Below are 12,138 nucleotides of genomic sequence, written 5' to 3' on the forward strand. Positions count from 1 at the left end.
GTGGACATTTCTAAGATGCCTAAATAAAACCACCAAAGCCACTTGGAGACTTCTTCCTCAACTTTCACACTTACTATACTACATATAATTGCTCTTCAGCATATAAATTATCCCTGGGACTTATTCTACGTACTCGAGACTTAGGAAGAGAGTGTTACAGTACTTGTTTGATTGTCAAACATGGTCAAAGAACAGGAGTAGGTCGCTGCCTGCCTGTCCGCCTCTAACGCATGTACACGCACCCTGTGTGTGAACTTGCTTTGCAAACAGTTCACAGGAGAAATCAAAGTTTGTATTAGTTTTGTATACGTATAAGTTCATCCCCAAAAGGTTAAAGGAGAACGCTCATCGCTAGCAAGAATGCGATGAAACTGGCAGCAGTACAATACCTGGTAAATCCTCAACACATGTTAACTCTATCCTTATTCATCTGCGGAACACCGAATTTCCAACTACCTTCACAATATTAAGTGGCTTGGTATCGCGTGACACTTAATTCTGCTACCTCTCTCTGGTCTGCCTTCTCTGTGCAGCTCAGGTCGTCAATGGAACTCTGTTCTCATCAGCACCCTTGATTCTCTGGATCACAACCTTCCCACCCCAAATACCTTCTTGGCTCCAAAGCCTCAGGCTGGGTGGCTGGCGAGCTCAGCTTCCAAGCCTGGCACCACTGGGCCATCCTGATATGTGGCCACGGAATCCACAGAGCAACTTCCCCCTGTCCATACGCTGACTCTCCCAAAAGTCCACCTCCCTGCTTAAACCCACAACCAAGCTCCCACCCCACTCACTCTCAAAAGATCTTGCCTCCCACGTTACAGGCAACCTCAACATCACATACACATCGTTCTCTGGCTCCCTACTCAGTCTTCCCACCAGACTCATTAAAGGAAAAAAAAAGTTGTTATTTTCCTACATGGGGTATGGAAAAACCCCACGGTCCATGTTGTGACTCCGTCAGGAATTTGCCCCCTTACTTATCTAGGTTTTCAGACCCTCCCTCTCTTGGTTCATTCAACCACTTTTCTTTTCTTTTTTGAGAGAGGGGGAGTGAGTGTGAGCAGGGGAAAGGCAGAGGCGGGGGTGGGGGGGTGGGGAGAGAGAGAATCCCAAGCAGGCTCCATGCTGTCAGTGCACAGTCTGACGCAGGGCTCGAACTCACGAACCACGAGACTATGACCTGAGCCGAAATCAAGAGTCAGATGTTTAACCAACTGAGCCACCCAGGTGCCCCCAGCTACTTTTCTAAACATTTTCATATCTCTCGGTGTTGAGCAGCTAAGAAGAATGCATATTCCACCCTGAGGAGTTGAGACTTTGGTCTTGCAGGTGTTAGGGAGTTAGAGAGGAAGTGGAATGCTTAGAACTGACCCTCCCAAGAGTCATTATCAAATTAAACGAAAGGGAAAAAAATCCGTGGGGAAATGGTGGCTAAGGTGGCCCGTGCAGTCCTGCTACAGAACACCCCTGGAATGATACCAAAGGCTCGAACAGAGTACAGAAGCATTACCTTTAGGTGCAGAGCAAAACGGTACGGTGTCACTGTAGTAATCATCCGGGCAGATCAAATGATGCTTCTGTAGCAACACACTGTCCACACACCATCTGAAGATAGACTTCACTACATAGAAGGGAATAAGGACAAAGGTGTTTCAAGCATTACATTAAAGAACCTGAACCCCAAGTTTTTCATCCTCCAAACCTAAACCAGCTCACAAAATTCTTTCTCAGAACCCTGTGCAATCTTGAGATTAAAGAAACTAATCGTCAAGTGATTACCAGCCACTTAAAAGAAGGCAACCATCAGACAAGGCTGTGTTGTGGTATCATTTGAGCTAACGTACTGTGTGACTCACGGAGAGGTCTGTTAACAAAATGTAATTAAGAAAAGTATGGTAGATCAAATAAATGGCCCCAACCCCTCACCCTTCTCTATATCCACACCCTTTGCCATATGACTTTGCAGTCCCTACAAGTAGAGACAGAGTACACTTCTTCACCCTTGACTTTGGCTGTGCGATGTACTTTGGCCAATGTTGGTAGGGGTTTGCACAGCTGAGCCTACTCTCTTGAGACTTTGCCATCATGAGAAGAGCTTCCCTGCCCCTGAGAAGAGCTCCTGCCCCTTTACCTTGGACTCCAGCATGAATCCATGTTAAGCAGACTTGAGCCCAACTTGTAGCAAAGAGCCAAGTTCAGCTGGGCCCACAGCTTAAAGCTGGTCTAGCCGGCCAAGAGTGGCTAGATCAGCCAACCCCCAACAGGTCTACTGACAGACAAAAGAGTAAAATCTCATTTAATGAAGTGGGAAGTCAAGCATTAATATCCATGGTGGTGGTTGTTGTTGTTGTTGTTGTTGTTGTTGTTGTTGTTATTGTTGTTTTGCCTCTCTCATCCCTGAAATGCAGCTAGATCAACACCAAACCATCTTACACACTTAGAAAACTGATCTGAAGATTCACACAACAATCTGCACAACATGAACCACAGAACTCAGCAGGTATATGGCGTGGAGAGGGGAACTTGGGGAGAGAGAACTTTGGAGGGCAGGGAGCTGTTTTTGCTTGTGAGGAGAGGACAGAGACAGGGGGTGGGAGAGTACAGGAAAAGCACTCCTCCTGAAAATAGCTGGAGAGAAAGAGAAAGAGTGGCAACACCTATAAGGGACTGAACACGAAAGGGAGAGAGGAGAGGGTTTAAATACCATTAAGACTCTATAAACAGGGGAGCACAGAGTCTGTGACTCTGCAGCTTGATACCTGGCAGAGCTCTGGTGGGAAGGGCAAATTCCCAGGAGTAGATAGCAGGGTTCGAGGGGTCTTTGGGCAACACAGGCAGAGGCGGTTCCCCTGCTAAGAGGACATTTGGTAGAGGCTGTGTGGCCTCCCCACAGGCAAAGCTTCCAGTGGACCCTGGAGAACAGCCACGTTTGTTGGTGTTGGAACAAGGATGTTAAGGGTGAAGCCTGGTGCCAGATGTGTGTTGTGATTTCCCATAATCCCCGAAACACTGCTGCTATATGATCCTGTGAACTTTCTCTGGGGCAGGCTAGTACCCAGCCACAGACTCTGGGCATCTGCAGCAGTGCGGTCATGTGAACGAACATTCTGGGGGGTGGGCTAGCTCACGGAGACTCATCCCCAGAAGGTCTGAGTGGGTCAAAACTGCAGGACCCTCAGAAGTGAGTTTTATCTCGGCCCCATCTGAGATAAAACTCAGGAGGGAGGTGCCACCTAGCAGGACGATGGCTTGGTCGCGGACAGTGTAGAAGTGGGGAATGGACAGAAGCCTGAGACAATGGAGGAGTGCTTGATGGCCAGCTGGGGAGGGTACAGAGTTCTGATACTAGAGACTGGGTAGGTGGGTGACGCCATTTGACCCCTCCCGTGCATGCACGTACACACGTATACATGAAACAACGATCCACCCCAGTAAACTAAGCAGCACCATCTATAGAGAATGGAACTACTACACCAAGCCCCACCCAACTGGGCCAACTGTGCTCTAGAGGATCACCACAAATCTCTCTGCCTGCTAGTTTATGGCCTATAAAGTGCTTCATACTTTGATTTCTAGGGGAAACTGGATGTAATTTCAATCATATTTCATTCTGTTTGCTGGCCCATCATTTCAAATTTTTTCCTTTTCTTATTCTTCAATACAGAAAGAGGAAAAAAATTATTTTTATTTACCATTTTCATAAAAAATATTTTTCTTAATTTTTCTCTACTATATTTTTTACTTCTTTGTAAATTTTCCTAATTCTATTTTTACTTTCATCATTTCATTTTATTCTAGTTTATTGTATTCATTTTTAAAAATGTTTTTATTTATTTTTGGGAGAGAGAGACAGAGCATGAGCGGGGGGGAGGGGGGAGGGGGGCAGAGAGAGGGAGATACAGAGTCCAAAGCAGGTTCCAGGCTCCAAGCTGTCAGCACAGAGCCCAACACAGGGCTCAAACCCATGAACTGTGAGATCATGACCTGAGCTGAAGTCGGATGCTCAACCGACTGAGCCACCCAGGCGCCCTTAATTGTATTCATTTTTTTAAATTTTCAAACGATTTCTTTTTTCCTTTTTTTTCTCTTCTTTTCTTTCCCTTTTTTGTCTATTCTATCAAGAGTCTTTCAACAACCAGACCAAAATACACCTAGGATCTAGCATCCTTCATTTAATTTTTTGTGTTGCTTTTAATTTCTTAATTTGTTTATTTATTTTATTTTATTAATTCTTTTTCTCCCTCAAAATAATGAAATGAAGGAATTCACTCCAAAAGTAAGAACAGGAAGATATGACAGCTTAATCAACAGAGATACAAGCAAGATGTCTGAACCAGAATTTAGAATCATGATAATAAGAATACTAGCTGGGGCTGAAAAAAGCATAGAATCCCTTTCTGTGGAGATAAAAGAAGTAAAATCTAGTCAGGAGGAAATTTAAAAATGTTATAACTGAGACGCAATCTCAAATGGCTGCCATGACAGCAAGGATTGACGAAGCAGAGCAGTGAATCAGCGATATAGAGTATAAACTTTTGGAGAATAATGAAGCAGAAAAAAAGAGGGAAACTGAGGCAAAAGAGCATGATATAAGAATTAGAGAACTCAGTGACTCATTAAAAAGGAATAAAATCTGAATCATAGGGGTCCCAGAAGATGAAGAGAGAGAAAAACGGGTAGAAGTTTTATGTGAGCAAATCACAGTGGAAAACTTTCCTAACCTGGGGAATGACACAGACATCAAAATCCAGGAAGCACAGAGACATCCAATTAGATTCAACAAAAACCAACCATCAACAAGGCATCATAGTCAAATTCATTAAATACACAGACAAGGAAAGAATCATGAAAGCAGCAAGGGAAAAAAAGTCCTTAGTCTACAAGGAAAGACAGATCAGGTTTGCAGCAGACCTACGCACAGAAACATGGCAGGCCAGAAAGGAGTGGCAGGATATATTCAATGTGGAAAATTGGAAGAATATGCAGCCAAGAATTCTTTATCCAGCAAGGCTGTCATTCAAAATAGAAGGATAGATAAAAAGTTTCCCAGACAAAAACTAAAGGAGTTCATGACCACTAAATCAGCCCTGTGAGAAACTTTAGGGGGGGACTCTCTGAGGGGAGAAAAGATGGAAAAAAACAAAAACAAAAAGACCAAAACCAACAAAGACTAGAAAGGACCAGAGAACAGAACCAGAAATTCCAACTCTACAGGCAACATAATGGCAATAAATTCATATCTTTCAGTATTCACTCTAAATGTCAATGGACTAAATGCTCTAATCAAAAGACATAGGGTAACAGAGGGGATAAGAAAACAAGATGCATCTATATGCTGTTTACAAGAGACCCATTTTAGACCTAAAAATTTTTTTTAATGTTTATTTATTTTTGAGACAGAGAGAGACAGAGCATGAATGGGGGAGGGTCAGAGAGAGAGGGAGACACAGAATCTGAAGCAGGCTCCAGGCTCTGAGCTGTCAGCACAGAGCGCGACGCGGGGCTCAAACTCACGGACTGTGAGATCATGACCTGAGTCGAAGTCGGACGCTTAACCAACTGAGCCACCCAGGCACCCCGAGACCCATTTTAGACCTAAAGTCACCTTCAGGTTGAAAGTAAGGGGATGGAGAACCATCTATAATGCTAATCATTGCCAAAAGAAAGCCAGAGGAGCTATACTTATGTCAGACAGTCTAGATTTTAAAATAAAGACTGTAACAAGAGATGAAGAAGGGCATTATATTATAACTAAGGGGTCTATCCACCAAGAAGATCTAACATGTTATAATCTAACATTATAAACATTTATGCTCCAACATGAGAGCACCCAAATATATGTCAATTAATCACAAACATACAGAAACCCATTGATAATAATACCATAACAGTAGGGGACTTCAACATCCCCACTTGCAGCAATGGACAGATCATCTAAACAGGAAATCAACGAGGAAACAATGGCTTTGAATGACACACTGGACTGGATGGACTTAATAGATATAGTCAGAACATTTGATTCTAAAGAAGAATACACATTCTTCTCGAGTGCACATGGAACATTCTCCAGAATAGATCACATACTTGGAACATAAATCAGTCCTCAACAAGTACAAAAAGAACAAGATTATACTGTGCATATTTTCAGACCACAAAGCTATGAAACTCAAAATCAACCACAAGAAAAAATTTGTTAAGACAACAAACACTTGGTGACTAAAGGACATCCTACTAACGAATGAATGGGCCAACCAAGAAGTTAAAGAGGAAATTAAAAAGTACATGGAAGCCAATGAAAATGATAACACTATAGCCCCAAAACACTGTGATGCAGCAAAAGTGGTCGTAAGAGGGAAGTATATAGCAATACAGGCCTTCCTAAAGAAGGAAGAAAGATCTCAGATACACAACCTAACCTTACACCTTAAAGTGATGGAAAAAGAACAGCAAATAAAACCCCAAACCAGCAAAACGGGGGAAATAATAAAGATTAGAGCAGAAATCAATGCTATTGAATCCAAAAAACAAACAAACAAATAAACAAAACAGTAGAACAGATCAATGAAACCAGGAGCTGGTTCTTTGAAAGAATTAACAAAATTGATAAACCGCTAGCCAATTTGATCAAAAAGAAAAAGGAAAGGACCCAAATAGATAAAATCATGAATGAAAGAGGAGAGATCACAACCAACACTGCAGAGATACAAACAATAATAAGAGAATATTATGAGCAATTATACGCCAATAAATTGGGCAATCTGGAAAAAATGGACAAATGCCTAGAAACATATAAACTACCAAAACTGAAACAAAGAGAAATAGAAAATTTGAATGACCTATAACCAGTAAAGAAATCAAATTAGTAATAAAAAATCTCCAAAACAACAACAACAACAACAACAACAACAACAACAAAACAAGGGTCCAGGGCCAGATGGCTTTCCAGGGGAATTCTACCAAACATTTAAAGAACAGTTAACACCTATTCTTATGAAGCTGTTCCGAAAAATAGAAATGGAAGGAAAACTTCCAAACTCATTGTATGAAGCCAGCATTACCTTGACTCCAAAACCAGACAAAAACCCCACTAAAAAGGAGAACTAAAGACCAGTTTCCCTGATGAACATGGATGTAAAAATCCTCAATAAGATACTAGCCAACCGAATCCAACAATACATTAAAAGAATTATTCACCATGACCAAGTGGGATTTATATCTGGGATGCAGGGCTGGTTCAATATCCACACATTAATCAGTGTGATTCTTCACATCAATAAAAGGAAGGACAAGAACCACATGATCCTCTCAACAGATGCAGAGAAAGCATTTGACAAAATACAGCACCGTTCTTGATAAAAAACCCTCAAGAAAGTAAGGATAGAAGGATCATACTTCAAGATCTTGAAAGACCCACTGCTAATCTCATCCTCAATGAGGAAAAACTGAGAACTTCACCCTAAGTTCAGGAACGTGACAGGGATGTCCACCCTCACCACCATTATTCAACATAGTACTGAAGTCCTAGCTTCAGCAATCAGAAAACACAAAGGAATAAAAGGCACCCAAATGGGCAAGGAGGAAGTCAAACTTTCACTCTTTGCATATATGATACTCTATATGGAAAACCCAAAAGATTCCACAAAAAAACTGCTAGAACTGATGCATGAGGTCAGCAAAGTCGCAGGATATAGAATTAATGCACAGAAATCGGTTGCATTTCTATACAATTATAAAGCAATAGAAAGAGAAATCAAGGAATCAATCCCATTTACAATCGCACCAAAAACCATAAAATATCTAGGAATAAACCTAGTCAAAGAGGTGAAAAATCTATACACTGAAAACTATAGAAAGCTTGTGAAAGAAATTGAAGAAGACACACACACACACACACACACACACACACACACGGAAAAATATTCCATACTCATGGATTGGAAGAACAAATATTGTTAAAATGTAGACACTACCCAAAGCAATCTACATATTCAACGCAATCCCGATCAAAGTAACACCAGCATTCTTCACAGAGCTAGAACAAACAATCCTAAAATTTGTATGGAAACAGAAAAGACCCCGAACTGAGCCAAAGCAATCCCGAAAAAGAAAAGTGAAGCTGGAGGCATCGCAATCCCGGTTTTCAAGCTGTATTACAAAGCTGTAATCATCAAGACAGTATGGTGCTGGCACAAAAACAGACACTCGGGTCAATGGAACAGAATACAGAACCCAGAAATGGACCCACAAATGTATGGCCAACTAACCTTTGACAAAGCAGGAAAGAACATCCAAAAGGTGCTGGGAAAACCGTACAGCAAATGCATTAGAATGAACCTGGACCCCTTTCTTATACCATACCCCAAAATAAACTCAATATGGATGAAAGACCTAAACGTAAGACAGGAAGTCATCAAAATCCTAGAGGGGAAAGCAGGCAAAAACCTCTTTGACCTTGGCCGCAGCAACTTCTTTCTCAACGCGTCTCTGGAGGCATGGGAAGCAAAAGCAAAAGTGATCTATTGGTATCTCATCAAGATAAAAAGCTTCTGCACAGCGAAGGAAACAATCAGCAAAACTAAAAAGCAACCTATAGAATGGGAGAAGATATTTGCAAATGACATATCAGATAAAGGGTTAGTATCCAAAATCTGTAAAGAACTTATCAAACTCAACACCCAATAAACAAATAATCCAGTGAAGAAATGGGCAAAAGACATGAATAGACACTTCTCCGGAGAAGACATCCAGATGGCCAACAGACACATGAAAAAATGCTCAACATCATTCATCATCTGGGAAATAGAAACCAAAACCACAATGAGATACCACCTCACAGCAGTCAGAATGGCTAACATTAACAACTCAGGCAACAACAGATGTTCGTGAGGATGTGGAGAAAGAGGATCTCTTTTGCACTGCTGGTGGGAATGCAAACAGGTGCAGCCACTCTGGAAAACAGTATTTAGGTTCGTCAAAAAAGTTATAAATAGAACTACCCTATGACACAGCAATTGCAGTACTAGGTATTTATCCAAAGGATACAGGTGTGCTGTTTCGAAGGGGCACTTGTACCCCCATGTTTATAGCAGCACTATCGACAATAGCCAAAGTATGGAAAGAGCCCAAATGTCCGTCGACGGACGAGTGGATAAAGAAGATGTGGTGTGTGTGTGCATGCGTGCACACACACACACAATGGAGTATTACTCAGCTATCAAAAAGAATAAAATCTTGCCTTTTGCAATGACGTGGATGGAGCTAGAGAGAATAATGCTAACCAAATCAAATCAGTCAGAGAAGGACAAATACCATATGATTTCACTCATGTGTGGAATTTAAGATACAAAACAGATGAACATAAGGAAAGGGAAGCAAAAATAATATAAAAACAAGAAGGGGAACAAAACATAAGAGACTCATAAATACAGAGAACAAACTGAGGGTTGCTGGAGGGGTTGTGGGTGGGGGGGATGGGCTGAATAGGCAAGGGGCACTAAGGAAGACACTTGTTGGGATGAGCACTAGGTGTTATACATAGGGATGAATCACTGGAATCTACTCCTGAAATCATGATTGCACTATACGCTAACTTGGATGTAAATTTACAAATTAATTAATTAATCAAATTTTTAAAAATATCCATGGTTGATGATCCAAGGAAGAGTGGTAGAGACACGTTATTTAGATGTATCAAGAAGAATCAAAGCTGAAAATGGCCACCTTTGGCAAGTGGACTGAGGTTGGGAGAGGTGGCACGGAGGATTTTTTTTTTTTTTTAGAGCATTTTTAGGTCCTTAGCAAAATTGAGGACAAAGATGTCCCATGTACTCCCTGCCCCCACACACGCACAGCCTCCTGCATTATTAACGTCCCCACACTAGAGGGGTATGTGTGTTACAATTGACGATCCCACACTGACACATCATTTTCACATAAAGTCCCTGGTTTACATTACAATTCACTCTTGGTGGTGTATATCTAAGGGTTTGGACAAATTTATAATGTCATGCATGGGGGACGGCTTTTTATATTTCATCCGAAGCTTCTCTAAACCATTTGAGTTTTTAAAATCATGTATATGAAGAGATTGATTAAACAATAAGGAATAAGTAAGATGAATGGAAGACTCAGAAGTCTTCAAAGTTTGTTGTTTGCTGCATTAACCAACATGGCGCCTGTAACTGGCCTTGCCCTTTGGAGTTTCCCTATAACCCAGGATATAGGTGAGACAAGTGAAAAATATGCGTTTCTCCCATGATATTTGTTAATTTAGGAGTTTCAAGATTTTGCTTACTGTTATAATCAGGGTTCAATGACGAAAACAGAAATCACTCTCTGTAGATCATATATAAAGGGCTAAATGTAGGGGATGATGGAAAGGGAGACAGAATGTCAGGGAAGCTATTGCTACCAACTTCGGCCAGCAGCACTGAGGTAGGGAGTTCTCAAGAAGTTATCTGGAAGCTGCTGTGAAATTCACAGCTGCTCAGTTATCTGCCTGCTACTGCTTCTGGAGAACAGTGACCTCCCCTTCCAAAATTCGCCCAAATCTCTCATGAGCGACCTAACCTGGAAACCTCGGGGAAAGGTACATTCTGGGAAACGTGGTCCCTTGGCCTCTCCTGTGCAATAGAGACCTCAGCAGAGGGTGGCGGGAATGCCAAGTTCTGTTCCATCCCAGTTCCCAACGACTTTGGTATTGGCCTATTTGAAATATTAAAAGATAAAACTTCCATACAAAGGGCAGGGGGTGTGTGGGATGGAGACGTATCCTCTTCTCTTCTGATACCATTCTCTCCACGGTCCTCCCCCAGGCTGTGGGCAGTTAGGTGTTATGTCTGCAGAAGCAGGGGGCAGTTCATTTGTCAGATCTTTGGAAAGTCTCTCTCCATGTCTGGCCTGGATTATGTACCAGGTGAGCCTTGGAAAACCCTGCACTGGCCTCGTGACCATCCTCCACCACCTGGGAAGAGTGGGCTGCCTACACCGACCCTATACTCTTGAGCATGGCTCTGTTCCATTCCCTGAGAGATAATGTGGGCAATTTACCAGCAAGGGAAGGGAATGAAAGCACAAGATGTTCTGATCCTCTCCCCGCCTCCCCTCCCCGACTGGAGAATTTACATGTTTTTCACCTTGTGACATTTAGCAAATAGAGAAAGGCTGCCTCTGTGCCTAAAAAAGAAAGGTTTCAGGGGAATGTCATCATCATCAATCACCGAAGTTATAAAAAAAGGTTTGGGGCACCTGGGTGGCTTAGCTGGTTGAGCGTGTCTTAATTTCAGCTCAGGTCATGATTCCAGGGTCATGGGACTGAGCCCCAAGTCAGGCTCTGCATTGAGCGTGGAGCCTGCACCTGCTTATGATTTCCTCTCCCTCCCTCCCTCTCTCTCTCTCTCTCTCTCTCTCTCTGTCTCTCTCTCTCTCTCTCCCCCCTGCCCCCCGCCCCTGCCCCTCTCTCCCCAACTCACACACTCTCTAAAACAAAAAAAAGTTCCTGGGTCACCTCATGTTCCTCCATTCCCCCCACCTGCCACCCAGAAGCAGGAACCAGAGGGATGTCCATGGAACTGGATTAAGATCTTTACTTCTGCTACTTTTGAAATAAAAAAAGAGAAACGTTACCAGCGGAAGGCTGAGAAACCAGAGCAGATAATGTCTGATTATAACTATATTATCTTGGGTAAAAAATAAAATGAAGGTCATTGAAAAACTCCCCTGACTGAGGGTGCTCAGTTCTCAATGTTTTATTTCACTTTCACTTAAAAACAACCAAACATTTCATCCCCCTTGATCTCTAGCCAGAAGAATCCCACCAAGACAGGAAGAGCATCGGACTTCTGGGGCTCAGGGGACATCAGGCAACAGATAATACCTCCTGAGAATCTGCTACCAATAATCTCTGCCAAGTCCACGGTGGAGGGAGGGGTGCTGGCAGCTACACAACTCTGCCGTGGGGTGGGGGGCACAGGACGAGATACAGAATGTGCACCGAGTGTTCACTCTCCACTGGGCTGGGCCTCAGAGGTGGCAGGCCTGACCAAGGTTAGGGCCTCATACCCAGGGCCACGCCTTGAGGGAAGGCATCTACACCTGTGGGACACCAGGCCTGCTCTGGTCACCAATCCTTCCTCCTCC

General features: G+C 42.7%; 1 protein-coding gene across 2 annotated transcripts in view; it reads right to left on the reverse strand.

Annotated features, from left to right (window-relative positions):
* DLEC1 (DLEC1 cilia and flagella associated protein) overlaps positions 1-12,138 on the reverse strand; it is an 88,980-nt gene that overhangs the window by 63,858 nt on the left and 12,984 nt on the right. For both annotated transcript variants that reach the window (XM_053903993.1, XM_019418708.2), the window contains exon 3: positions 1,511-1,621. In XM_053903993.1, coding sequence (XP_053759968.1) covers positions 1,511-1,621 — 111 coding nt within the window. The remainder of the gene's footprint in view (positions 1-1,510; positions 1,622-12,138) is intronic.

Source organism: Panthera pardus, unplaced genomic scaffold, assembly GCF_024362965.1.
Source record: "Panthera pardus isolate Hobbes unplaced genomic scaffold, ASM2436296v1 HiC_scaffold_16, whole genome shotgun sequence".
Lineage (NCBI taxonomy): Eukaryota > Metazoa > Chordata > Mammalia > Carnivora > Felidae > Panthera > Panthera pardus.